The sequence below is a fragment of the Nelusetta ayraudi genome, unplaced genomic scaffold, assembly GCF_046127955.1.
Source record: "Nelusetta ayraudi isolate G7.1 ecotype Tasmania unplaced genomic scaffold, CSIRO-AGI_Nayr_v1 ptg000109l, whole genome shotgun sequence".
Lineage (NCBI taxonomy): Eukaryota > Metazoa > Chordata > Actinopteri > Tetraodontiformes > Monacanthidae > Nelusetta > Nelusetta ayraudi.
The window spans coordinates 836329-863537 of NW_027466159.1; the positions used below are offsets into that span (position 1 = coordinate 836329).

General features: G+C 44.2%; 5 protein-coding genes across 5 annotated transcripts; 2 read left to right on the forward strand and 3 right to left on the reverse strand.

The window, feature by feature from the left end:
- The first annotated feature begins 278 nt into the window (after positions 1–278).
- On the forward strand, positions 279–1046 carry LOC142903387 (histone H1-like). Its single transcript, XM_076048972.1, has one exon. It carries the CDS (start codon positions 281–283, stop codon positions 899–901), a length of 621 nt encoding a protein of 206 aa, XP_075905087.1. The 5' UTR covers positions 279–280; the 3' UTR covers positions 902–1046.
- Positions 1047–2225: 1179 nt separating this feature from the next.
- On the reverse strand, positions 2226–2845 carry LOC142903392 (histone H2A-like). The gene has a single exon (XM_076048977.1). The coding sequence runs from the start codon at positions 2657–2659 to the stop codon at positions 2273–2275; it is 387 nt and encodes a 128-aa protein (XP_075905092.1). The 5' UTR covers positions 2660–2845; the 3' UTR covers positions 2226–2272.
- Positions 2846–2978: 133 nt separating this feature from the next.
- On the forward strand, positions 2979–3481 carry LOC142903391 (histone H3). The gene has a single exon (XM_076048976.1). It carries the CDS (start codon positions 3027–3029, stop codon positions 3435–3437), a length of 411 nt encoding a protein of 136 aa, XP_075905091.1. The 5' UTR covers positions 2979–3026; the 3' UTR covers positions 3438–3481.
- Positions 3482–4912: 1431 nt separating this feature from the next.
- LOC142903376 (B-cell receptor CD22-like) lies at positions 4913–14308 on the reverse strand. Its single transcript, XM_076048957.1, has 10 exons — positions 14184–14308; positions 7942–8271; positions 7647–7856; positions 7191–7520; positions 6846–7073; positions 6021–6281; positions 5782–5863; positions 5497–5548; positions 5168–5367; positions 4913–5054 (listed from the first exon to the last, which is right to left on the reverse strand). The coding sequence occupies exons 1-10, from the start codon at positions 14233–14235 to the stop codon at positions 4997–4999; spliced, it is 1803 nt and encodes a 600-aa protein (XP_075905072.1). The 5' UTR covers positions 14236–14308; the 3' UTR covers positions 4913–4996.
- A 3194-nt stretch (positions 14309–17502) lies between these two features.
- Positions 17503–21046, reverse strand: LOC142903384 (B-cell receptor CD22-like). Its single transcript, XM_076048969.1, has 9 exons — positions 20964–21046; positions 20508–20837; positions 20163–20390; positions 19332–19598; positions 18810–19070; positions 18571–18652; positions 18286–18337; positions 17957–18156; positions 17503–17843 (listed from the first exon to the last, which is right to left on the reverse strand). Exons 3-9 carry the CDS (start codon positions 20329–20331, stop codon positions 17786–17788), a joined length of 1089 nt encoding a protein of 362 aa, XP_075905084.1. The 5' UTR covers positions 20332–20390; positions 20508–20837; positions 20964–21046; the 3' UTR covers positions 17503–17785.
- Positions 21047–27209: the final 6163 nt, after the last annotated feature.

A 27209-nucleotide genomic window follows, 5' to 3' on the forward strand; every position in this document is an offset into this window, starting at 1 on the left:
AGGTCGCAACGGAGCTCAACACCACTTTGAAATGAAGGTAGAAACGTCCGCTGTCGGCTCGTGTGACAGTCGGCCTCGGTCACTGCTCCAATCTTTGTTTTTTCACGTTTTTATCGGGAGGAGAAAACACAAAGTGCCGCTGCGTGCAGAGCGCGGGAGAGGCAGCGGCCTGGGTTGACTCTCTACGGTTCTCATGGTGTGTTTAAGTGCCGCTTCCTGGTGGGAATCGGACATTGTTGTCTCTGTGTTCAGCTCAGTGTATCCTCGCAGACTAGAAACCATGGCAGAAGTCGCTCCCGCTCCAGCAGCCGCAGCTCCGGCCAAAGCGGCCAAGAAGAAGTCGGCGCCGAAGCCGTCGAGGAGCGGCCCCAGCGTGCAGGAACTCATCGTCAAGGCCGTGACCGCGTCCACGGAGCGCAAAGGCGTTTCTACCGCAGCCCTGAAGAAGCATCTGGCCGCCGGAGGCTACGACGTGGAGAAGAACAAGACCCGCGTCAAGATCGCCATCAAGGCTCTGGTCGTCAAGGGAACCCTGCTCCAGACCAAGGGCACCGGCGCTTCGGGCTCCTTCAAGCTGGCCAAGAAGGCCGCCGAGCCCAAGAAGAAGAAGCCCGCTGCGGTCAAGAAGTCGCCCGCTAAAGCCAAGAAGCCCGCAGCCAAGAAAGCCGCTGCTAAGAAGCCCAAGGCGGCCGCGGCGGCCAAGAAGCCCGCAGCCAAGAAGTCTCCCAAGAAGCCCAAGAAACCGGCGGCAGCACCCAAGAAGGCAGCGGCAGCCAAGAGCCCCAAGAAGACCACCAAGAGCCCCAAGAAGCCGGCTAAGAAGGCGCCAGCAGCCAAGAAGTCCCCTGCCAAGAAGGTGGCCAAGCCCAAAGCCAAGAAGGCAGCACCCAAGAAGAAGTAAAAAAAAAAAGAAAAAACAACCACAACCACTCTTCTTCTCTTCCACTCACCCAAAGGCTCTTCTAAGAGCCACACACAGCTTACTTAAAGGCAACATTCCCTCCCTAGCATTCATCTTGTATGCTGGATTATCATGTCGGTCAATATAGTGTTGTTTCAGTACAGTCTCAACAACCAACAGGGTCATCAACAACTTACTGTCATGTTGAATTAACAAGCAGGAGGAATAGGACGGGTTATAGCAGGGATCACCAACATGGTGCCCATGGGCACAAGGCCTGCCCTAAAAAAAATAATAATTGCACATCTTGTTGAGCTGTGTCTAAAATTCAATTTTAACCAACCAACTCAGTAACGTGACCTTTGTCTTCACATAGATCACGATCAACAATCACAACAATAATAACAGCAGGCTCAGTCCCCAATAAGAATTTCAGCAGAGTCTAGCAAACTGCTTGCCCTCCATATCACTCAGTACTCATCAAGTAGTTTGAAGGTTCAAAAAGGTTGGTCACTCTGGGGTTATAGAATTCAAGTACCCAATATAATACATTTCATTTAAAAATACATTTACCTGGCGTCTTCAATTTTAAAGTTACATGGAAAAGACTTTCAGTAAGATGCAATGGAAGTTAAAAGTGACATCTCATGTTAAATTAACGCGCTGGAGGATATTTTAGTGCTACTGCATTCATGGTGCAAGTTTTTCTTAAGTCACCTCAGCAGTTACATTTTTAATACTTGGGGCAGCAAGATTTAGGTTCAATCTAAATATCAAAGATTTGAATAATACATTTCATTTAACAGACATTTACATACATGGTCTTCATTTCCCCCCCATCATTTAATTGGAACAGACTACTTCTGCAAGGTAGCATGGAGGTTAAAAGTGGCATGCATTTTACCGTCTTCACTACATTTTCTCTTCTCTCCCATGAAGTCTCTTGAGATACTTCAGCAGTTAGTCTCTGTACAACTGTGGGATTTCGTTTTTATTTTTTTCCCCGCCCAGAAGACCAATACTAGTTAATGGGAAGCATTTATTTGCCCACATTTTCTTTGCAAAGTCAAGTTGTATGAGTACTTTGTATAATGACTGGCAGACAGCAATTGAAAGGATGACAGCAAACTGTAGTGTGGTTCATTACTTTGATTACATTTTCGTTAAAATAAGGAAAATGATGCATTGCAAAATACATGAATAATAAATATGCATCAGAGGTTCAGAGCATCCAATATTTGTATATGTACTGTGCATATTGAGCAATACGACGTAGGAAGAGTGTCAAGTCTTTACTAGAGAAGTGTGTGGCTCTTAGAAGAGCCGTTGGGTTGTTGTTGCTGCAGTAGTTGCAGCAGCAGGAGGAGCAGTTTACTTGCTCTTGGCGGGCTTCTCGGTCTTCTTGGGCAAGAGAACGGCCTGGATGTTAGGCAGCACGCCGCCCTGAGCGATGGTGACGCCGCCCAGCAGCTTGTTGAGCTCCTCGTCGTTGCGCACCGCCAGCTGCAGGTGACGCGGGATGATGCGAGTCTTCTTGTTGTCGCGGGCAGCGTTGCCGGCCAACTCGAGGATCTCAGCGGTCAGGTACTCGAGCACGGCGGCCAGGTAGACCGGGGCACCGGCGCCCACTCGCTGGGCGTAGTTGCCTTTGCGCAGCAGCCTGTGGACTCTGCCCACTGGGAACTGCAGCCCGGCTCTGGAGGAGCGGGTCTTGGCCTTCGCTCTGGCCTTGCCGCCGGTTTTGCCTCTTCCACTCATGATAGTTGAACTTTCTCGGGAGATCGCAGAGAAAATGTGGCGAGCACAGGGACAAAGTCTTCCTTATATGTTGGAGCTCGAGGGGCGCCTCGTGCCTGACCAACCCGGAGAAGCCTGCAGGAAGCGGGCCGCCTTCCAATTTTGGCGGACTGCCCCGCTCACCTCTCCGCCAATAGGAAGCAGAGCGTCCGACTGTGCGACGACCCCCCCCCCCCGACGGAGGAGAGGAGGTGCAAGGTGGCCGATCCAATCAGCAGCCAGGCAGCTGCCGCTGCGTCACGGTGCTGCAGCCGCTCGGAGCGTTTAAAAAGAGCGATTGTCTCTTCCACGAGTTACTTTGAGCAACGACTCGACAGCAAAATTTAGCATGGCAAGAACCAAGCAAACCGCCCGTAAGTCCACCGGAGGCAAAGCTCCCAGGAAGCAGCTGGCCACCAAGGCTGCCCGCAAGAGCGCCCCGGCCACCGGCGGAGTGAAGAAGCCTCACCGTTACAGGCCCGGTACCGTGGCTCTCAGGGAGATCCGTCGCTACCAGAAGTCCACCGAGCTGCTCATCCGCAAGCTGCCCTTCCAGCGCCTGGTGCGAGAGATCGCTCAGGACTTCAAGACCGACCTGCGCTTCCAGAGCTCGGCCGTCATGGCTCTGCAGGAGGCCAGCGAGGCTTACCTCGTGGGGCTCTTCGAGGACACCAACCTGTGCGCCATTCACGCCAAGAGAGTCACCATCATGCCCAAAGACATCCAGCTGGCTCGCCGCATCCGCGGAGAGAGGGCTTAAAGCGTCTCCTCCCTACTCGACACAACGGCTCTTTTAAGAGCCACTCAACACTTCACAAAAGACAATTTCATTCCGGCTGAGATAAATGATAATTGGCCTAATTGATGACTTGATACAAATTGGTGTTTTAGCTGATGACCAATATCTGTTTCACTATATATGGATAATGGACATTAAAAGTAATTTCAGTTTGCTCTTCTGACCAAACAGGAGGCAACACAAATGAGAGTAAAGAGTGAGTGCATTTAACTTTTTTCTTTTTTTAATATGTACTGGCTGTTCCCTCGTTTAGAGTTTTTTTTTTTTTTTTTGGTATGAAGTTTTTTAAACCATCTCTAAAAACCTGAAGCGTAATCTAAATCCGAAGCCCTTTATGGCACCTCTGGAGATGAGAATCCACAGATGACTCCCACTGAGCATCATGCAGTCTTTCTCCTTGCTTTTGCCCAGACAGGCCATTTTGCTCAGATGGAAGGCCATGCCCACACACTCAGTGGCTCTGAGACATGCACTGTCTTACCTTAGAGAAGGTAAAATTTTCACTTTCAGGTTCTCAAGATACATTTCACAAGATCTGGCTACCCTTTCTAATTTGCTTTCAAGTTTTTCATACAACATAGGTTAGGACATGTTATGGCAAATACTTTGAACCCATGACCTTTCTGACGCTCAAGATTTTGATCTCAACAAGTTTGCCAATTACCAGCCCTGGTCTTCCCAAAATATAAAATCAGAGGGATGGACCCCTCTCTCGGACAGGTTAGTCAGAAAGGTAGGGTTTGCTGAGTTTGTTTTTTATTTTTTATTTTATTTTATTTTTTAACATTGCAGCAAACCTTTGCTTAGCCACGGAGAGCAGGAAAATAAAACAGGACACTGAAAATCCAGCCAAGACGACTAAGTTGACCTCGTTCACACACTCTTCTCTTTTGACCAAGTTGACGTGCAGATGTGGTCATGAGCGGCCACTTGCTTCTGTGCTGCAAAAAGCATAAATTTTTTTCTGCTGTTGACTGACATGGGTTTCCTGTATTTAACTTTAAGTCTTCACATCATCACTAATTTGTAGTTACAATGCAAGTTGACTTTGGTAATGACGTCACTACTCGGCGCTTTTCAGTCAGGAGGCAGATGTGCAAAATGGAGACATTCAGTATTATTATACATGCTTCATTTCTTCTTTGGATGTGGAAGTCTGGATCACCACGAAAAGCTTTCTTATAGCTTTATTTAAATTTAATTTAAAAAGAAAGCACAATTACTGAAAAAATACACATGCACTGAAAGCATCAAAGGTTGTCTAAAAAGAAAACGGGAAACTCTCTTTTTTTTAATGAAACACATTGACAAAAAGTACAAAGGAGACCTTCATTAAACTGTTAAATGCTCCATATTGACGTCTCAGCATTCATTAGCTCACTGGGTGTGTGAGATGGGTACAAAGACAAAACACTAACTCAATTTACAATACTCATGTTAGAACTGAACATGCACTAAATGAAATACTAAAGATGTACAGTGCAGACAGGAATATACCAACTAATGTTGCTGTTGTGATGTTATTTTCTGACTGTGCTGTACAGTGCAGAATCCTCATCTCCCTCGTCTCTCCCTGATCTGAGGATGAAAAAATAGATAAATATAAGTATTAAAAATGTTTCACGATATTAAACAATTTCAAAGGTAGCAGAAAACCTTTGTATAGTCAAATGAAACAAGCATGGACTCACAGTGGGTAGGAGCTCTTCACTCTGACAATAGAGTACTCAACACTGTCGTTCTCCTGGTCCAGGTCCTGGTTCTGCCTGGAAAGCTCTGGCTGAGTCAGCCTGATGTTGGAGTAGAGAGAATCTTCCTGGATCTTGATGAAAGTAACGCTGGTGTAGCAAAGGTCATCCTGCTCCTTGTCACACACTGAAATCATTTTGACCTGAAGGGAAACACAACAGCAAGTGCCATTGTTGACTTTGGCTTGAAGATGGATGAGTAGTAGCCCTGAGGAATTCCTGGGCAACAACTCAAACTGTTGTAATGATGAAACAGGAACTTGACATCAAACCTGTGTGCGGCTGACGGCTTGATCCACGCTGTGTTTTGAAAACAATTTTCTTCTGAAGACAAATTTAAGAGAAGAAGAAGAATTAGGTTGTACCACAATTCATCCACCACTAGATGTTGTGGTTTTGCTGCGTCCTCCCCACCAGCCCTCCCACTTTACATGTCTGGAGGTTGAGAGGTCTGAACAAAGCAACATTGGTGTTTAAAAGTGAAACTTTTTCTGAGATGGCTCCTTTAATGTAAGTACGATTTCTGAGTGTGGACTGAGTATAATGGAGATGCTCACCTGACCAATAAAAAGACTGCAATAAAAACAAGAAGCAGAAATACAGCAACAAGTGGGCCAATGATGACTGAGGTCTTGAAACCTGTTGAAAGAAAATAGGTTTAAAAAGGTTAAAAAGAAAAAAGAATGATGCGACCGCCAACTGAAGATCGTGAACTCATTTTCTCCAAAAATGTGAAATTTGAAGCAGGATGTATGAACCTCCATGTATACAGACCAGTGAGGATAACTTGCTGTACCTGCCACAGCCACCAGGTGTGAAGTGGAGTTCACAAGTCCTATGGCGTTCTGGGCTACACAGTAATAATAACCACTGTGTTCAGCTCTGAGGTCTCTTATGGTCAAGCTCTGTCCTGATGCTAGCGGTGAGACTTCATCCTCCTTGTACCAGGTGTAGTTAGCTTCAGGGTTAGCATCGCTGCTACAGGTCAGAGTCAATGAGTTGCCCTTCAACAAAACAGCAGAGGGAGCCACTGACACAGAGGGAGTCCTCGGAGCGTCTGGAGAAGGTGTGAAAGGAGTTTAGATGTGAGTGAATGCACCAGGTGTCCTCCTACCAGGGAAAGTTTCCTGCCTGCTGTCACACTTTTGCTACTGTAGAGGGTTCAGTTGGGCACCTCTTGATTGTGCAAAATGCTTCGAAGCGCCTTTGGCTGTGATTTAGCGCTTTACAAATAAAATTATGAAATGAAGATGAAAATTGACATCCAATTAACTTTGTTTGATTGGTTGATTGATGTTTTTTTTTTCAACAGTTAAAATAATGAAGCGTTTCTAATCATCTATTGATCATCTTTCCATTAGGTGCTAACCACTACTATATTAGTACCTGCTCTACTCGGGTTCCGAGCAAGGCAAGCAGGCTTACTCAGTGGAGGGTCCTGATTGAGAGAAGGTTTCATGGAACGTTACAAACATCGAGGGACTTTCAGCAGCTCTCGCTATGATGACTACACCCACGCAGAAGTGTTACTCAGTTGTACTGGAAACTCACCAGTAACCAGTCAGGTCGAGCCAAACTGACTCAAACTTACACGAGTGTAAATGCGCTCCTAGAAACTCACACACTGGAGGAGAGCGATGGTCCTCGTGTCCTGCCAAAGAACAAGAAACAGCCTCTCCAGGGGAAATCCAGCCTTTATAAAAACATGTTTGTGCTCCTTCAAATCGGCTGTCATTCTTGAACCAGATGAATGTGGGACGACTTGCTGGAGTGCAGTCACTGTGACACATGAGCTCAACCTCCACACCAAACTGCCCTGTTGTTGCTGTGATCACCTCAATCTGCAGAGCTGAAGATGAAGAAGGAAAATATTAGCATTGCATTGCTGACGACAAGGAAAAAAAAGATTGTAAGTCACAAGTCCAATTGGGGATTAAAAGTGGAGGCTCAATGTTTTTATTGGTACCTGTGACGGTCAGAGTGGTTCCAGGTAAATCACTGCCCCATATTAACAAATAATTTGAGAATTTAAAGCGGTACTCTGCAGAGTCACTCTTTGTCAGGTCATCGATTCTTAGTCTGGAGCGTCCTTGTTCTGTTTCTTGGACCTGAACACGATCCTGAAAACCAGCAGCAGAAGAACTAGTCCACTGCTGTCCACCTCTGAACCAGAATGTAGATGTGACACTGTAATAACTGCTGTAAGAGCAATAAATGTTGACTGATGATCCTTCAGTGGCGCAGATGTTTCTGACATCATATGTCACTTTGTTGCAGCTTTCAGGACCAGCAACACCTGGAATACAAACCAGTGATTGGATAATTTTTAAACTTCTGCTTCAGACTCGGCACAGCCTGAAATCCATGTTAAAGTGTTTTAAACCTGTGGACTGTGTTGTGTTTGTCACTGTTGCAAACTCACACAGTGGCAGAGAGACAAACTTCTCTTGTCCCTCAACGGCACAGTAAAAACTGCCGACATAATTGTAGTAGCCTGACAAGGTGGAAGATGTTAGGAGAGGAATTTTCTTTCCATTATTGTACCAGATGTAGGAATTAGGTCCAGATGGGCGACAACGGCTGGCACATTCAAGTGTCCAATAGAGAGATGAGGACTTCTTCAACTGGAGATCTGGGCATGTGAAACAGGAGCAGAAACATCATGTCAGTCAGAATGAGCTGAATCCTTCCAATAAGCAGAAGAAAGGCAGCGTCACCTGTGACTGATAAAATGACTCCAGGTGAACCAGTCCATTGCACATCTGGTGGATTTGTTGTGACTCTGCACTTGTACTCAGCTGAGTCGCTCTCTCTCAGGTCACTGATTTCCAGAAGACATCCAGTCTGATTATAAGTGTATTTTACTCGACCTGAGTATTGCAGATCTGCTTTCAAATCACCAGATCCAGATCCAACAACCCAGATCACATTCTGTCCTTGTAGTCTTGAGGAATTATATCTGCAAAATAAGAGCACTCTGGAGCCTTTGACAGCACAGGCATAAGTCGGGGAGTAAGTCACTCTGAAGTCATTCCCAGCATGCATCACTGCAACAGAAAGCAAATCAGAAAATACAGTCAGATTCAACACAAGATCAGCAAACAAACCTGCTCAGACAGGAAGTGGTTCAGTGTGTTGAAGTAGCGATGTGGTCAAGACCGCCTCAACTGAGACTGAAACAGAGCAAGTCAAGACTAGGACCAAATCGAGACGAGGACGCAGTCAAGACCAGGACTAATTCAAGACCATGACTAAATCAGAGGATTTCAGAAAATACATATTAGAGATGATTTCAGTGAAAAAAGATAAACAAATCAATGCATCTGCACATGGCAGAGTAGAGCAGCGGACATAAAGGCCAGAATAGTGTTGTAATTGGATATTTAATATCATTTATCATTGGATATTGTGCTATTATTTTTGTAACATTACATTTATATGTTGGAATTATTACATTGAGTTGAATGTATAAATGTATTGAATGTTGCTATATGTAGTGCTTTGGTGTATATTTGATGATCATGATCAGTGCCATTAAGTCTCGTAAACAGTGACCTGGGGGGACAGAGAGCGGTCAGCTGAAGGAACTGCCTTTGCGACCCTCATAAAGTTTGCAACCCATACAATCACAGGGATGGGAACTTGTGACCTGAGCTCGTCTTGCCACAAAATGGTTTCAACAGGTCACACCGGAAGGAAGGATGGACCATTTGGCTCATGGCCAAATAAGGACATGCTTCCTGACTCACAAACAATGACAGTGACGCCCTGCAATCGAAGGGTGAAGAATGGACAGCCAATCAGAGGACCACACTTGAGAAGACATTCAGATCAGGAGTCAGATTGTTTGTCTTTGCATTTAAGGACTTTCTTTGGAGAAAGGAGTCAGTCTGACTCCGGCGACGGCCAGGACTCGACTCCAGAGATCTCTGTAACAAATGTCTTGTTCTTCTGTTTACTAAGACTTGTTCACATTCTACTTGTCTCTTTTCCTCATTAAACGAACACGCGGTTTTGGTAGCATGATATTAGGTAAAGAAACCAAACCAACAATAGGAAAAGCAAGAACAGCTTTCAACATGTTGAACACTATCTGGAAAACAAAACACATCTCACTCAATACCAAGCTGAAGATTCTCAACTTCAAAGTTGAGCTCCTATTGTTACATGGATCAGAAAACCGGAGAACCAGCAATGACATCATCAACAAAGTGCAAACCATCAGCAACTGCTGTGTAAAACACACCCTCAGGATCCTCTGGCCAAATAAAATCAACAAATTTGACCTATGGGACCACACCAAACAAGAAACCATGAAGATCCAGCTGAGGAGGAGGAAATGGAACTGGCTTGGAAACACACTCAGAAGAAAAAAGGAAGCAATAACCAAACAGGCTCAAACATGGAACCCACTGGGCAAAAGAGGCCCAAAAACACCTGGAGAAGGAGCACAGAGCAAGAAATGAAGAAAAAGGGACTGACGTGGACTCAGCTAGATAAGATGGCTTGAAGCAGACGAGGGTGGAAAAATTTCATCAATGGCCTATGTTTCAAAAGGAATACAAAGGCCTAAGTAAGTACACACAGCAGACAAAAGTGGATACTAAACTTCTGATATTTAGTATAGGATGTTTGTAATACATTATGCTTGAAATAGAAGATACCTCAGGAAGTAGAACTATGTGTTTCCTAAATTTAATTATTTAAAAACTGTATTAATAAAGGCTTCTTCTTCTTCTTCTTCTTCTTCTTCAGTAACAATTAACAATGCATTTTGAATAATATTTTTTTGTTCTTTGTTTTCTTCATAATGCTGTTGTTATTTCTTTGGTTTTAAGCAAGCCCTTTATTTTCAGTTATCTTGGTTGGTGTCATGCATGACGTTGAGCCGTTTCCGATCCGAGATCGAAAACTAGAAATGTGATTTGAAGAAGCTGAATAGACCTGAATACATACAGCGGAATAGAACCCAATAAAATAAAATGGAATACCTCCAAGCATCAATAGGATAATCCCATATTACAGGGATTTTATGTTTAGACTGTTGCACAGGTTTTTTCCAGGTTGTTCTAAATATTTCAAATTTGTAACTTAACATTTTAATTAAATGTTCAATCCATTAATCAATCAGTTAATACATTGTCATGATATCTCCTTGTAATGGAAAATAAGTATTCTTGGCATCCCGTGTAATCTGTTATGTCTCACTGTATAACCGTCTCGAGACATTCTCCTCGTCGCCCGCCAGGGTGATGTATTCGTTGTTTTGTCTCCTCTCATCCTCCCCTCCTCTTTCCTTATCTCATTCTCTCCCGGTCCACTGTATAAGAGACCTTCTTCCTCTTTCCCTCTTTGCACTTGCACTTGCATTCATTCGAGCTGTTGCACTTGTTGCATCTGTTCTGTTGGTTGTACTTTGCTTGTGCCTCGGATATCCAATCTTTTATTTTCTGTTCATTAAATTACTTATTCACTCAGGATTTCTGCCTCAGTAGCATTGCTCTTTTCCACAACAATTTGGCGTCACGAACAGGATAGCTGGAGACCCGTCAGTGAAACTCTGGGACGTCGAGGGCCGCGCACCAGGAACGGAGAAATCTCCTCGTTCCACCTCTACCTCGAACCAAGCATTCAGAGACGAGAGGATCGGCGTCTAAGAGTGGATCTGATCGGCTTCACGTCTATCCAATGAACCTGGAGAGAAAGTGCTGATTCAGAGATCGGGTGAGAAGTAATTGTTCTTTTTCCAGACATACCAGTGACCAAGGGTTTTTTTTCCCCTTTGTCGTCCACGAACGGTCCCCGTGCAGGACGAAACGCATGTGTAGTTTTCTGTATGGGTAGGCAGTGATTGTGAATCACTGCAGTGCCAGTACAGAGTGTGCGTTGGCTGGGCCTGTCCCGCTCACCAGATATCCAAGAAGGTTGGTGAGGGCTGAGCGGGTAAAACCTTTGGTGATAGGGCACCGAAGGGGTCAATTTTTCTCTACCTTTTTGCGCCTGAGTCGAAAAAGGGGGCACAGGGACTCCTGTGCAGCTACAAGTAATAAGTCTAGTCAGGGATGGGGAAGAACCAGAGCAAAGTGGCTGCTGCAGTTCCCCAGGGGGGACGAATTGTGGACGACACGAGGAAAAAATACGGTCCAGATTGTCTTGATATGTTGGATGTGTGGGTTGAAAAGTATGATTTCCCAGCGGGGGGATCACTGAGTATGGAGGAATTGAGAAACCTCCGGGATAAACTGAATATAGCCGAGGGAAAGGTTACAAAAAAGAAAAACCCAAACAGGTGGGTAATTCAAATAATCAAAGATCGTGAAAGGTGTTTTTCATTCTGGAAAACTGAAGCTGGAGTCAGGGACAGGAAACAAGTAAAGAAATGTGTAAACAGCGCTGTGCGCTGGAGCACAGGGGTGACAGAGATAACGGCAGAGGGTGAACACACTCACACACACTCCCCGGAGGAGGGAGAAAAGGAGCCGCTCACACACGAGCATTCAAATGCACCAAATCGTCTGTATCCTTCTCTTACAGGCCCGAGGGACCCTCTCCTGGACATGCCTGTCTTCCCTCCTCCCGCCTGCCCTCATCCAACGCTACCACCGTACAACCCTGCGCACTCCAGCACCGACGCCGCAGCGTCGCCACGTTCATCAGGACTGCCGTCAACCAAACGGGCCAGCCTCATCACTGCTTTCAGACAAGGGCTGCTCCCCCAGATCGCCAAAGCAGTTAACAGAAGCTGCGTGGGGATCGAAGATGCCCGGCTGACAGAGGTCCGACGTCATGCAGTGCACGCTGAGAGGCTTCTGCAGGAGGCCTCCCTCACCATGATGAAGCACCTTAGTGACACGGCGAGACGGCCCTACAGGAACAACGACAACCGACGAAGGGCGACTAGCGGGGACAGAGGCGAAAAGGGGGCGTGCCACATCTGCGGCCGAATGGGTCACTGGGCCAGAGAATGCCCTGACAAAGGAAGGCACCGCAGGCAGAACCATGCCCACCGCAGCCAAGAGAGTGATCGCGAGGGCCGGAAAAGTGGCACCCTCGTCAGCCCCAATGATGACAGCCTCATTTGAGGAAGCTGATGCATCGCTGGCTGAGATGCAGTCCCTCGCCACAGCAAGGAGAAGGCCGCTTGGCGCTCCGCCGGCGCACGCTGGGACCGCGTTACTGACATTTGGGTAGGACCAAACGGTAACCCGTGTCTGCCAAAGCATTTATTCCCACATTTCGCTAAATTGACACATGGGTTAGACCATGTGTCAAAGGGGGGGATGTTGGAGTTAATCAATCAATTTTGGTTCACTAGAGGGTTTTCAGTCGTAGCACAAAAGCATTGTGAAGCGTGTTTAATCTGCCTCTCGCAAAATGCAGGACGACCAGTCAAGATGGCAGCAATAGCAGCACACCCGGCTCCAACCAGACCGTTTGAACACGTCATGATGGACTTTTTCGAATTGACACCGTCAGCAGGGAAAAAGTATTGTCTGGTCATGGTTGATATGTGGTCGAAATGGGTCGAAGCGTTCCCCAGCGCCACACAATCAGCTAATGGCGTGGCCAAGGCCTTGCTGATAATTCCAAGATGGGGGATTCCAAACAAAATCTCCAGCGATAATGGGACACATTTCGCAAACGAGGCACTTAATCAAATTGGCAAATTGTTTGGCATTGACCTCAGAAAACATTGTGCTTATCACCCTGCCAGTGGTGGGGCGGTGGAGCGTGAAAATGGAACGCCAAAAAGTAAGTTAGCCAAATGTTGTGCCGACACCGGCCTGCCGTGGCCAAAAGCTCTTCCCATTGTCCTGATGTACGTGAGAATGAGGAGACGCGCACGCGCTAATCTCAGTCCTTTTGAAGTTTTGTTTGCAGGGTTGGCAAGCCTATCTAGACCACAGACGGTAATCAAATGAGGTTTTTACCTAAAAAACGGGACAAATTGTGTCCCGGGAGAGATTTTATTTTTTATTTTTCCCGGGACAGGTGGTGAAGAAAGAGAACAATTCTGGGAAAAAACGGGACAAGTTTTGTGTGTGTGTGTGTGTGTGTGTGTGTGTGTGTCTCTGATTGCCTAGTGTTATATCTGTTTTTATCACTTTGTGATTGCAGATTTGATGGTTCTCAAAAATAAAACAAAAGAAAGAATCTTTTGTCTCTTAACTTGTAGAGTATAATAATAAACAGATTCCACTCAATTGGGAAGTCTAGGCTAGAGAGATATCAATCTGGTAAGTGGTGGTAAGGAATGAGTTATTTTACAAAAGGGTTAGGAAAATGAACTGCTTTATGAATTCAATTGCACTTCATATGACCTGTCAACTTGGATTCAATGTAATTTTGGCCTTATTGATAAACATCATAAAAAACTAACTCAACCTGGACCATAACCTTGAGTGATTTCGTTGACAAAAAATTTACTAATCTATTTGAGTTTTAGTCGACTAAAACTATTAAGGATACAAAATGACTAAAATGTGACGAAAACCTTTTCAGTTTTAGTCGACTAAAACTACTAAGGAAACAAAATGACTAAATGTGACTAAAACGAAGAAGCATTTCGTCCGAAAGACTATGACTAAGACTAAATCTAAAATGCCTGCCAAAAACAACACTGCTCAGTAGCTTTGCTCTTTTCAGCAACACTCCTTCTCTTCCCATCTAGTCAAACCAGGTTATTGAGATAGAAGTTGAGAAGAGAGACTAAGCTATTTTTCCATCCTCAACCTGCTAGAATGCAATTATTTTAAAATCATCATCCAAAGCAAGATGGTACAAAGTTGTTGGGTATGAATGGAAAGAACACGTGCATAAATTCGGTTGTGCTCCGCTAATTATGAGAGGCCGACAAAAATGCCAACAACAATGTTTTTGTCCCGGCCCAGCTCTGGGACGGGTTGATTCAGAGAATTGTTATAACACTAATTCCTCTGTGTTCTAGGCGTAGACGTACCTTCCACTGACAGGAGGATGACGACCAATCCACACGATGCTTTTAGACTCATGGCGTCTCTATTAAAAACAGGAGGTCACCTTCACACAAGCTGGTGTCCAGTTTGAGCTCTCAATTTCCGTGGTGTCACAAGGACCAAAAATAAAAATCCCCGCCTACTTCCTCTTTGAGACGCATGCTGTGAAGAAGAAGTCATTTTGCTCGAATAAAGGATGATAACATTTAGTTGTTTCAGTCATTTTTAAGTGAGTGTGTCGGAATTTTTCATTTAAAGGAAACATAACTTGACACAAACTTAGTGTAAAAATTTTACGAAAATCATTTTAATGAATAATTACTATTTTGAATTAGACGGATAAAAAGACGTCATCATCAATGAGTGATTTTAGTGAGAAACTAGATGTTGTAGTAGGGCCAAGGATCAAAATGAGTTGGGACAAGCCGAGGAACACAAAAGCTTCTATTGTCCAGCCTCCTTCTGACCTTTCAAACAAAAACACATCAAAACAATAATATAAGACTAACAATGACAAAACACCATAGAAATCTTGACATAAATATTACAATCAGTGGGATGGACCTCTCTCTCAGACAGGTTAGTCAGAATTGTAATGTTATTTGTTTAATTTTGTTCTTGTCTTTGTTGGTTGGTTGAACACAGCAGCAAACATTTGCTTGAGCCACTGAGAGCAGGAAAATGAACAGGAAACTTTGAAAACCCAACAAGTTTCACTCCTACACAGTCTTGATTGTTCATCACAGTCGACATGCAGATGTGGTCACAGGCGACAACTTGCAGCTTCTATGCTGCAAGTGGTGTAAAATGTTTCTGCTGCCGACTGACGTGAGTTTCCTGTGTTTAACTGAAAACCATTGAAGTCTTCACACCATCAATAATTTGTTGTTGCAATGCAAGTTGACTTTGGCAATGATGCTGCTCCTCAGCGCTCTTCAGTGAGGTGGCAGAAGTCAAGAGAGGTGTCCAGAAATAGAGACACAAAACAGGGTCATTCAGTAGAACTGTGACTTAATGGCAACAAACGGCACAAAGCACTTTTAATAACGATGCACTTTATTAAAAATCTGCACATAAATAGCTACAGGCTAACGGCACATTTGCTATTAATTGAGAACTTTATTGATTTGTGTTGTTGAGCAGTGCAGCCATGTATGGTGGTTTCGCGGTGGGAGAGTTGCGGCCATTGGTGCATTGCCCCACCTGAAAGAGAAGAAAGTGTCAGACGCCGTATCATGAAGCGGGGGGGGAAATGAAGCCAAATGTAAAACGTGTGTACGTAGGGAAATACAGTGCAATAGCAACGAGTGGGGCAAGTGCAGAAGCACAATGGAAAATGTGTGTCGGTTTGTGTTGCCTTCAGGAGTGAACAGCCTTTTTATGTTGTTCAAAAATTGGAGAAAACAAATTGGCTAATTTGAATCCAACAGTGTAACAGTATCTAACAAGGCACACAAGAACCAGAAGGCAGAGGCACTTCTGAGGTAAACATTACAGAAGACAAAAAGCAACAAAAAAATAAACAAAGAAAGCATGTAAAGGCATGTACATCTCTCAGTCTGTGAGGTCAGAGGTTATTGAAGATTCAAAAGTCCTTATATGCATTGAGTAGAGCTACTGCATTTTTCCTTTTCATCAGTTATAAAGAGCCGAGGTGATTGACTGTGAGGTCCTTCTTCAAGACAGAAAAAAGGGCTTTATCTTTCTCCATTTGGAGCTGTGAATGAAATATTTAACTGACAGTAGTAGGTTGTTAAATCACATATATTGTCCTTCAAACTGAAGGGGGTTCGTTGGTTGTGATGTGACACATCCAGATTCGGTTGCAGTTGTTGTTGTGGAGGAGGATGCATTTTGTCTTCGCCGGGTTCAGTTTGATTGTCCAGAGGTTTTCCCAGTTTTCCATTACAATTATTTTATGCTGCAAGTCATAGATTTTTGGAGCTGGACCAGTGGCAGAGAACCAATGACTGAGGAGGAAGAGGAGGAAACTGCATGTGGGGGGAACTCATGCTTTGGGGGGTGAAGGGTGTTGAGATGGATGAGGAGTGGTCTGGACTGGGTGGGTTGTGGAAGTTTGAGACAAAAGTCTATTATTCCATACATGAGTCTGTTTTACTGCACATTAAACTGATGCATTTTAAATTATTGTATTTTACTTTGTGCTTTTTTATTATTATTTATTTTTATTTTGTACCCAAGGAGTTGCACACTCACAACAAAGGCTTCCAATTCAATTGTGCATACTCTGTCAAAATCTTTTTAAATGTCAAAGAATACTGCCGAGGTTATTTTGTTTTTTTGTTGATATTTCTGTTTAAGTCTTCTGATAAACACAGAATGTTGACGGTGGTGGCTCAGCCTCCCTTGAAACCAGTTTGGTGGATTGCAGTTAGGTCTATTGATTCAAAGTGTGGTTCCTGAGACATGAGGTCAACATGCATTCCAACAGTTTTCTAATGTGACTGTGAGGGCTTCTGGGGCGCTAACTGGTGACGTTTTGGGGGGTCTCTTCCTGGTTTGTAGATCATTGTGACAAGTGCACTTGTCCAAGGTGTTGAAGGTAATGGATTGGTGCCTTTTTATTAAAACTGCATCGAGCTCGAGTGTGTCCTCTTATGGTTACTTTGTATTTCATTGTCTTCTAGTGCAATTGACTGTGTCGGTGGTGAGAGGCTGAGTGAGGTGGTGCGTTGCATTGGTCTGTGATGTCTATTGTGATATTTTCAAGGTGGTCGAGGAACAGCGTGGCGTTTTCCTTGTTGTCAGTGATGACTCGCCTGGCACGTTCTTCACGGGATCCCCAATTCGCTGCGAGGACAAGAGGGGAAACGGCTTCGTTCTCTTCCTCTGAAGGGAGCCATGATGGGGCAGTTTAACCGATCGTGTCTCCCATCTATTGGACAACAAGAGAAACAGCATCTCGCCGTCTCTGTCCGTGGTGCTGAACCGAAAGTCGAGCCATATGTGGATAACTCATGATAAATATTCTCTATGAGACCTTTTCAAGAGCTTTTAAACATTAAATGTGGCTACTTTCCGACTGTTATATATCTGTATGGCAACACAGACTTTTTTTTTTTTTTTTTTGCAATTTCACAGCAGCTCTTACTGTCACTATCGTTCTATGTCGTTCTATACAAACAATTATCGCAGGCAAGTTGGTACAGTAAATAATATTGAAGCTGATAGATTTACAACAAGCCATAAACCTGGAAGACAAGTCACTGATTATTATTATCATTATTATTATCATTATTATTATTATTGTTATTACTATATTAGTATTATTATTATGTATCATTTTTTTTAAAAAGAAAGAACATTTATTTGAAAAATACACACTCAATTTAAAAACACATTGAAAAAAAAGTACAAAGGAGACCTTCATAAAACTGTTAAATGCTCCATATTGACGTCTGTCAGCATTCATTAGCTCGCTGGGTGTGTGAGATGGGTACAAAGACAAAACACTAACTCAATTTAACTCAATTTTACTCATGTTAGAACTGAACATGCACTAAATGAAATACTCAAGATGTACAGTGCAGACAGGAATATACCAACTAATGTTGCTGTTGTGATGTTATTTTCTGACTGTGCTGTACAGTGCAGAATCCTCATCTCCCTCGGCTCTCCCTGATCTGAGGATGAAAAAATAGATAAATATAAGTATTAGAAATGTTTCACGATATTAAACAATTTCAAAGGTAGCAGAAAACCTTTGTATAGTCAAATGAAACAAGCATGGACTCACAGTGGGGAGGAGCTCTTCACTCTGACAACAGAGTACTCAACACTGTCGTTCTCCTGGTCCAGGTCCTGGTTCTGCCTGGAAAGCTCTGGCTGAGTCAGCCTGATGTTGGAGTAGAGAGAATCTTCCTGGGTCTTGATGAAAGTAACGCTGGTGTAGCAAAGGTCATCCTGCTCCTTGTCACACACTGAAATCATTTTGACCTGAAGGGAAACACAACAGCAAGTGCCATTGTTGACTTTGGCTTGAAGATGGATGAGTAGTAGCCCTGAGGAATTCCTGGGCAACAACTCAAACTGTTGTAATGATGAAACAGGAACTTGACATCAAACCTGTGTGCGGCTGACGGCTTGATCCACGCTGTGTTTTGAAAACAATTTTCTTCTGAAGACAAATTTAAGAGAAGAAGAAGATTTAAGTTGTACCACAATTCATCCACCACTAGATGTTGTGGTTTTGCTGCGTCCTCCCCACCAGCCCTCCCACTTTACATGTCTGGAGGTTGAGAGGTCTGAACAAAGCAACATTGGTGTTTAAAAGTGAAACTTTTTCTGAGATGGCTCCTTTAAAGTAAGTACGATTTCTGAGTGTGGACTGAGTATAATGGAGATGCTCACCTGACCAATAAAAAGACTGCAATAAAAACAAGAAGCAGAAATACAGCAACAAGTGGGCCAATGATGACTGAGGTCTTGAAACCTGTTGAAAGAAAATAGGTTTAAAAAGGTTAAAAAGAAAAAAGAATGATGCGACCGCCAACTGAAGATCGTGAACTCATTTTCTCCAAAAATGTGAAATTTGAAGCAGGATGTATGAACCTCCATGTATACAGACCAGTGAGGATAACTTGCTGTACCTGCCACAGCCACCAGGTGTGAAGTGGAGTTCACAAGTCCTATGGCGTTCTGGGCTACACAGTAATAATAACCACTGTGTTCAGCTCTGAGGTCTCTTATGGTCAAGCTCTGTCCTGATGCTAGCGGTGAGACTTCATCCTCCTTGTACCAGGTGTAGTTAGCTTCAGGGTTAGCATCGCTGCTACAGGTCAGAGTCAATGAGTTGCCCTTCAACAAAACAGCAGAGGGAGCCACTGACACAGAGGGAGGCCTTGGAGCGTCTGGAGGAGAACATCAACACACATTACGGTGATACACCTGAAGACAGTTCAACCAGTTTGAAGGTGCTAAAAGACGTGTTGATATGTGAGCAGACTGCAGATGTCACATTGGCTTTGGCCAATCAATTGTGCTGAGATTAGAGATGCAGAGAGAAGCAGAGAGAACACCAAAGAATGTAAAAGAAGAGGTGAGAACAAACAAGGAAGCGACAGCAACACTTTGGGTGCAGTTTCATGCAAATGTGTGACATTTTCACTCACATGTAACATTAACAAGGGTGGAGTTGGTTCGTTTGGAGCCCAGCTGGTTCTCAGCTCTACAGTAATATGATCCAGAGTCAGAGGGCTCGATGGAGGTGAAGACAAGTTGCTTTGTTCCTTTACGAAGATTATGGCCTCTGTAATCTTCTCTATACCAGGTGTAGTTAGCTTCAGGGTTAGCGTCACTGCTGCAGGTCAGAGTCAGTGAGCTGCCCTCCTCCAGAACAGCAGAGGGAGCCACTGACACAGAGGGAGTCCTCGGAGCGTCTGGAGAAGGTGTGAAAGGAGTTTAGATGTGAGTGAATGCACCAGGTGTCCTCCTACCAGGGAAAGTTTCCTGCCTGCTGTCACACTTTTGCTACTGTAGAGGGTTCAGTTGGGCTCCTCTTGATTGTGCAAAATGCTTCGAAGCGCCTTTGGCTGTGATTTAGCGCTTTACAAATAAAATTATGAAATGAAGATGAAAATTGACATCCAATTAACTTTGTTTGATTGGTTGATTGATGTTTTTTTTTTCAACAGTTAAAATAATGAAGCGTTTCTAATCATCTATTGATCATCTTTCCATTAGGTGCTAACCACTACTATATTAGTACCTGCTCTACTCGGGTTCCGAGCAAGGCAAGCAGGCTTACTCAGTGGAGGGTCCTGATTGAGAGAAGGTTTCATGGAACGTTACAAACATCGAGGGACTTTCAGCAGCTCTCGCTATGATGACTACACCCACGCAGAAGTGTTACTCAGTTGTACTGGAAACTCACCAGTAACCAGTCAGGTCGAGCCAAACTGACTCAAACTTACACGAGTGTAAATGCGCTCCTAGAAACTCACACACTGGAGGAGAGCGATGGTCCTCGTGTCCTGCCAAAGAACAAGAAACAGCCTCTCCAGGGGAAATCCAGCCTTTATAAAAACATGTTTGTGCTCCTTCAAATCGGCTGTCATTCTTGAACCAGATGAATGTGGGACGACTTGCTGGAGTGCAGTCACTGTGACACATGAGCTCAACCTCCACACCAAACTGCCCTGTTGTTGCTGTGATCACCTCAATCTGCAGAGCTGAAGATGAAGACGGAAAATATTAGCATTGCATTGCTGACGACAAGGAAAAAAAAGATTGTAAGTCACAAGTCCAATTGGGGATTAAAAGTGGAGGCTCAATGTTTTTATTGGTACCTGTGACGGTCAGAGTGGTTCCAGGTAAATCACTGCCCCATATTAACAAATAATTTGAGAATTTAAAGCGGTACTCTGCAGAGTCACTCTTTGTCAGGTCATCGATTCTTAGTCTGGAGCGTCCTTGTTCTGTTTCTTGGACCTGAACACGATCCTGAAAACCAGCAGCAGAAGAACTAGTCCACTGCTGTCCACCTCTGAACCAGAATGTAGATGTGACACTGTAATAACTGCTGTAAGAGCAATAAATGTTGACTGATGATCCTTCAGTGGCGCAGATGTTTCTGACATCATATGTCACTTTGTTGCAGCTTTCAGGACCAGCAACACCTGGAATACAAACCAGTGATTGGATAATTTTTAAACTTCTGCTTCAGACTCGGCACAGCCTGAAATCCATGTTAAAGTGTTTTAAACCTGTGGACTGTGTTGTGTTTGTCACTGTTGCAAACTCACACAGTGGCAGAGAGACAAACTTCTCTTGTCCCTCAACGGCACAGTAAAAACTGCCGACATAATTGTAGTAGCCTGACAAGGTGGAAGATGTTAGGAGAGGAATTTTCTTTCCATTATTGTACCAGATGTAGTAATTAGGTCCAGATGGGCGACAACGGCTGGCACATTCAAGTGTCCAATAGAGAGATGAGGACTTCTTCAACTGGAGATCTGGGCATGTGAAACAGGAGCAGAAACATCATGTCAGTCAGAATGAGCTGAATCCTTCCAATAAGCAGAAGAAAGGCAGCGTCACCTGTGACTGATAAAATGACTCCAGGTGAACCAGTCCATTGCACATCTGGTGGATTTTTTTGTGACTCTGCACTTGTACTCAGCTGAGTCGCTCTCTCTCAGGTCACTGATTTCCAGAAGACATCCAGTCTGATTATAAGTGTATTTTACTCGACCTGAGTATTGCAGATCTGCTTTCAAATCACCAGATCCAGATCCAACAACCCAGATCACATTCTGTCCTTGTAGTCTTGAGGAATTATATCTGCAAAATAAGAGCACTCTGGAGCCTTTGACAGCACAGGCATAAGTCGGGGAGTAAGTCACTCTGAAGTCATTCCCAGCATGCATCACTGCAACAGAAAGCAAATCAGAAAATACAGTCAGATTCAACACAAGATCAGCAAACAAACCTGCTCAGACAGGAAGTGGTTCAGTGTGTTGAAGTAGCGATGTGGTCAAGACCGCCTCAACTGAGACTGAAACAGAGCAAGTCAAGACTAGGACCAAATCGAGACGAGGACGCAGTCAAGACCAGGACTAATTCAAGACCATGACTAAATCAGAGGATTTCAGAAAATACATATTAGAGATGATTTCAGTGAAAAAAGATAAACAAATCAATGCATCTGCACATGGCAGAGTAGAGCAGCGGACATAAAGGCCAGAATAGTGTTGTAATTGGATATTTAATATCATTTATCATTGGATATTGTGCTATTATTTTTGTAACATTACATTTATATGTTGGAATTATTACATTGAGTTGAATGTATAAATGTATTGAATGTTGCTATATGTAGTGCTTTGGTGTATATTTGATGATCATGATCAGTGCCATTAAGTCTCGTAAACAGTGACCTGGGGGGACAGAGAGCGGTCAGCTGAAGGAACTGCCTTTGCGACCCTCATAAAGTTTGCAACCCATACAATCACAGGGATGGGAACTTGTGACCTGAGCTCGTCTTGCCACAAAATGGTTTCAACAGGTCACACCGGAAGGAAGGATGGACCATTTGGCTCATGGCCAAATAAGGACATGCTTCCTGACTCACAAACAATGACAGTGACGCCCTGCAATCGAAGGGTGAAGAATGGACAGCCAATCAGAGGACCACACTTGAGAAGACATTCAGATCAGGAGTCAGATTGTTTGTCTTTGCATTTAAGGACTTTCTTTGGAGAAAGGAGTCAGTCTGACTCCGGCGACGGCCAGGACTCGACTCCAGAGATCTCTGTAACAAATGTCTTGTTCTTCTGTTTACTAAGACTTGTTCACATTCTACTTGTCTCTTTTCCTCATTAAACGAACACGCGGTTTTGGTAGCATGATATTAGGTAAAGAAACCAAACCAACAATAGGAAAAGCAAGAACAGCTTTCAACATGTTGAACACTATCTGGAAAACAAAACACATCTCACTCAATACCAAGCTGAAGATTCTCAACTTCAAAGTTGAGCTCCTATTGTTACATGGATCAGAAAACCGGAGAACCAGCAATGACATCATCAACAAAGTGCAAACCATCAGCAACTGCTGTGTAAAACACACCCTCAGGATCCTCTGGCCAAATAAAATCAACAAATTTGACCTATGGGACCACACCAAACAAGAAACCATGAAGATCCAGCTGAGGAGGAGGAAATGGAACTGGCTTGGAAACACACTCAGAAGAAAAAAGGAAGCAATAACCAAACAGGCTCAAACATGGAACCCACTGGGCAAAAGAGGCCCAAAAACACCTGGAGAAGGAGCACAGAGCAAGAAATGAAGAAAAAGGGACTGACGTGGACTCAGCTAGATAAGATGGCTTGAAGCAGACGAGGGTGGAAAAATTTCATCAATGGCCTATGTTTCAAAAGGAATACAAAGGCCTAAGTAAGTACACACAGCAGACAAAAGTGGATACTAAACTTCTGATATTTAGTATAGGATGTTTGTAATACATTATGCTTGAAATAGAAGATACCTCAGGAAGTAGAACTATGTGTTTCCTAAATTTAATTATTTAAAAACTGTATTAATAAAGGCTTCTTCTTCTTCTTCTTCTTCTTCTTCAGTAACAATTAACAATGCATTTTGAATAATATTTTTTTGTTCTTTGTTTTCTTCATAATGCTGTTGTTATTTCTTTGGTTTTAAGCAAGCCCTTTATTTTCAGTTATCTTGGTTGGTGTCATGCATGACGTTGAGCCGTTTCCGATCCGAGATCGAAAACTAGAAATGTGATTTGAAGAAGCTGAATAGACCTGAATACATACAGCGGAATAGAACCCAATAAAATAAAATGGAATACCTCCAAGCATCAATAGGATAATCCCATATTACAGGGATTTTATGTTTAGACTGTTGCACAGGTTTTTTCCAGGTTGTTCTAAATATTTCAAATTTGTAACTTAACATTTTAATTAAATGTTCAATCCATTAATCAATCAGTTAATACATTGTCATGATATCTCCTTGTAATGGAAAATAAGTATTCTTGGCATCCCGTGTAATCTGTTATGTCTCACTGTATAACCGTCTCGAGACATTCTCCTCGTCGCCCGCCAGGGTGATGTATTCGTTGTTTTGTCTCCTCTCATCCTCCCCTCCTCTTTCCTTATCTCATTCTCTCCCGGTCCACTGTATAAGAGACCTTCTTCCTCTTTCCCTCTTTGCACTTGCACTTGCATTCATTCGAGCTGTTGCACTTGTTGCATCTGTTCTGTTGGTTGTACTTTGCTTGTGCCTCGGATATCCAATCTTTTATTTTCTGTTCATTAAATTACTTATTCACTCAGGATTTCTGCCTCAGTAGCATTGCTCTTTTCCACAACAATTTGGCGTCACGAACAGGATAGCTGGAGACCCGTCAGTGAAACTCTGGGACGTCGAGGGCCGCGCACCAGGAACGGAGAAATCTCCTCGTTCCACCTCTACCTCGAACCAAGCATTCAGAGACGAGAGGATCGGCGTCTAAGAGTGGATCTGATCGGCTTCACGTCTATCCAATGAACCTGGAGAGAAAGTGCTGATTCAGAGATCGGGTGAGAAGTAATTGTTCTTTTTCCAGACATACCAGTGACCAAGGGTTTTTTTTCCCCTTTGTCGTCCACGAACGGTCCCCGTGCAGGACGAAACGCATGTGTAGTTTTCTGTATGGGTAGGCAGTGATTGTGAATCACTGCAGTGCCAGTACAGAGTGTGCGTTGGCTGGGCCTGTCCCGCTCACCAGATATCCAAGAAGGTTGGTGAGGGCTGAGCGGGTAAAACCTTTGGTGATAGGGCACCGAAGGGGTCAATTTTTCTCTACCTTTTTGCGCCTGAGTCGAAAAAGGGGGCACAGGGACTCCTGTGCAGCTACAAGTAATAAGTCTAGTCAGGGATGGGGAAGAACCAGAGCAAAGTGGCTGCTGCAGTTCCCCAGGGGGGACGAATTGTGGACGACACGAGGAAAAAATACGGTCCAGATTGTCTTGATATGTTGGATGTGTGGGTTGAAAAGTATGATTTCCCAGCGGGGGGATCACTGAGTATGGAGGAATTGAGAAACCTCCGGGATAAACTGAATATAGCCGAGGGAAAGGTTACAAAAAAGAAAAACCCAAACAGGTGGGTAATTCAAATAATCAAAGATCGTGAAAGGTGTTTTTCATTCTGGAAAACTGAAGCTGGAGTCAGGGACAGGAAACAAGTAAAGAAATGTGTAAACAGCGCTGTGCGCTGGAGCACAGGGGTGACAGAGATAACGGCAGAGGGTGAACACACTCACACACACTCCCCGGAGGAGGGAGAAAAGGAGCCGCTCACACACGAGCATTCAAATGCACCAAATCGTCTGTATCCTTCTCTTACAGGCCCGAGGGACCCTCTCCTGGACATGCCTGTCTTCCCTCCTCCCGCCTGCCCTCATCCAACGCTACCACCGTACAACCCTGCGCACTCCAGCACCGACGCCGCAGCGTCGCCACGTTCATCAGGACTGCCGTCAACCAAACGGGCCAGCCTCATCACTGCTTTCAGACAAGGGCTGCTCCCCCAGATCGCCAAAGCAGTTAACAGAAGCTGCGTGGGGATCGAAGATGCCCGGCTGACAGAGGTCCGACGTCATGCAGTGCACGCTGAGAGGCTTCTGCAGGAGGCCTCCCTCACCATGATGAAGCACCTTAGTGACACGGCGAGACGGCCCTACAGGAACAACGACAACCGACGAAGGGCGACTAGCGGGGACAGAGGCGAAAAGGGGGCGTGCCACATCTGCGGCCGAATGGGTCACTGGGCCAGAGAATGCCCTGACAAAGGAAGGCACCGCAGGCAGAACCATGCCCACCGCAGCCAAGAGAGTGATCGCGAGGGCCGGAAAAGTGGCACCCTCGTCAGCCCCAATGATGACAGCCTCATTTGAGGAAGCTGATGCATCGCTGGCTGAGATGCAGTCCCTCGCCACAGCAAGGAGAAGGCCGCTTGGCGCTCCGCCGGCGCACGCTGGGACCGCGTTACTGACATTTGGGTAGGACCAAACGGTAACCCGTGTCTGCCAAAGCATTTATTCCCACATTTCGCTAAATTGACACATGGGTTAGACCATGTGTCAAAGGGGGGGATGTTGGAGTTAATCAATCAATTTTGGTTCACTAGAGGGTTTTCAGTCGTAGCACAAAAGCATTGTGAAGCGTGTTTAATCTGCCTCTCGCAAAATGCAGGACGACCAGTCAAGATGGCAGCAATAGCAGCACACCCGGCTCCAACCAGACCGTTTGAACACGTCATGATGGACTTTTTCGAATTGACACCGTCAGCAGGGAAAAAGTATTGTCTGGTCATGGTTGATATGTGGTCGAAATGGGTCGAAGCGTTCCCCAGCGCCACACAATCAGCTAATGGCGTGGCCAAGGCCTTGCTGATAATTCCAAGATGGGGGATTCCAAACAAAATCTCCAGCGATAATGGGACACATTTCGCAAACGAGGCACTTAATCAAATTGGCAAATTGTTTGGCATTGACCTCAGAAAACATTGTGCTTATCACCCTGCCAGTGGTGGGGCGGTGGAGCGTGAAAATGGAACGCCAAAAAGTAAGTTAGCCAAATGTTGTGCCGACACCGGCCTGCCGTGGCCAAAAGCTCTTCCCATTGTCCTGATGTACGTGAGAATGAGGAGACGCGCACGCGCTAATCTCAGTCCTTTTGAAGTTTTGTTTGCAGGGTTGGCAAGCCTATCTAGACCACAGACGGTAATCAAATGAGGTTTTTACCTAAAAAACGGGACAAATTGTGTCCCGGGAGAGATTTTATTTTTTATTTTTCCCGGGACAGGTGGTGAAGAAAGAGAACAATTCTGGGAAAAAACGGGACAAGTTTTGTGTGTGTGTGTGTGTGTGTGTGTGTGTGTGTCTCTGATTGCCTAGTGTTATATCTGTTTTTATCACTTTGTGATTGCAGATTTGATGGTTCTCAAAAATAAAACAAAAGAAAGAATCTTTTGTCTCTTAACTTGTAGAGTATAATAATAAACAGATTCCACTCAATTGGGAAGTCTAGGCTAGAGAGATATCAATCTGGTAAGTGGTGGTAAGGAATGAGTTATTTTACAAAAGGGTTAGGAAAATGAACTGCTTTATGAATTCAATTGCACTTCATATGACCTGTCAACTTGGATTCAATGTAATTTTGGCCTTATTGATAAACATCATAAAAAACTAACTCAACCTGGACCATAACCTTGAGTGATTTCGTTGACAAAAAATTTACTAATCTATTTGAGTTTTAGTCGACTAAAACTATTAAGGATACAAAATGACTAAAATGTGACGAAAACCTTTTCAGTTTTAGTCGACTAAAACTACTAAGGAAACAAAATGACTAAATGTGACTAAAACGAAGAAGCATTTCGTCCGAAAGACTATGACTAAGACTAAATCTAAAATGCCTGCCAAAAACAACACTGCTCAGTAGCTTTGCTCTTTTCAGCAACACTCCTTCTCTTCCCAT

Excerpts from the sequence above, each read along its gene's own strand:
- LOC142903387 (XM_076048972.1), top strand. The coding sequence starts at position 281 with ATGGCAGAAGTCGCTCCCGCTCCAGCAGCCGCAGCTCCGGCCAAAGCG.
- LOC142903392 (XM_076048977.1), bottom strand. The coding sequence starts at position 2,659 with ATGAGTGGAAGAGGCAAAACCGGCGGCAAGGCCAGAGCGAAGGCCAAG.
- LOC142903391 (XM_076048976.1), top strand. The coding sequence starts at position 3,027 with ATGGCAAGAACCAAGCAAACCGCCCGTAAGTCCACCGGAGGCAAAGCT.
- LOC142903376 (XM_076048957.1), bottom strand. The coding sequence starts at position 14,235 with ATGAGTCTAAAAGCATCGTGTGGATTGGTCGTCATCCTCCTGTCAGTG. Across the intron at positions 7,074-7,190 it reads AACCACTCTGACCGTCACAG|CTCTGCAGATTGAGGTGATC; the intron begins GTACCAATAAAA and ends CTTCATCTTCAG. Across the intron at positions 5,864-6,020 it reads ACACCTGGTGGCTGTGGCAG|GTTTCAAGACCTCAGTCATC; the intron begins GTACAGCAAGTT and ends TTCTTTCAACAG.
- LOC142903384 (XM_076048969.1), bottom strand. The coding sequence starts at position 20,331 with ATGTGTCACAGTGACTGCACTCCAGCAAGTCGTCCCACATTCATCTGG. Across the intron at positions 19,599-20,162 it reads CCATCGCTCTCCTCCAGTGT|ACGCTCCGAGGACTCCCTCT; the intron begins GTGAGTTTCTAG and ends CACCTTCTCCAG. Across the intron at positions 19,071-19,331 it reads CACCCTTGTTAATGTTACAT|ACGCTCCAAGGCCTCCCTCT; the intron begins GTGAGTGAAAAT and ends GTTCTCCTCCAG.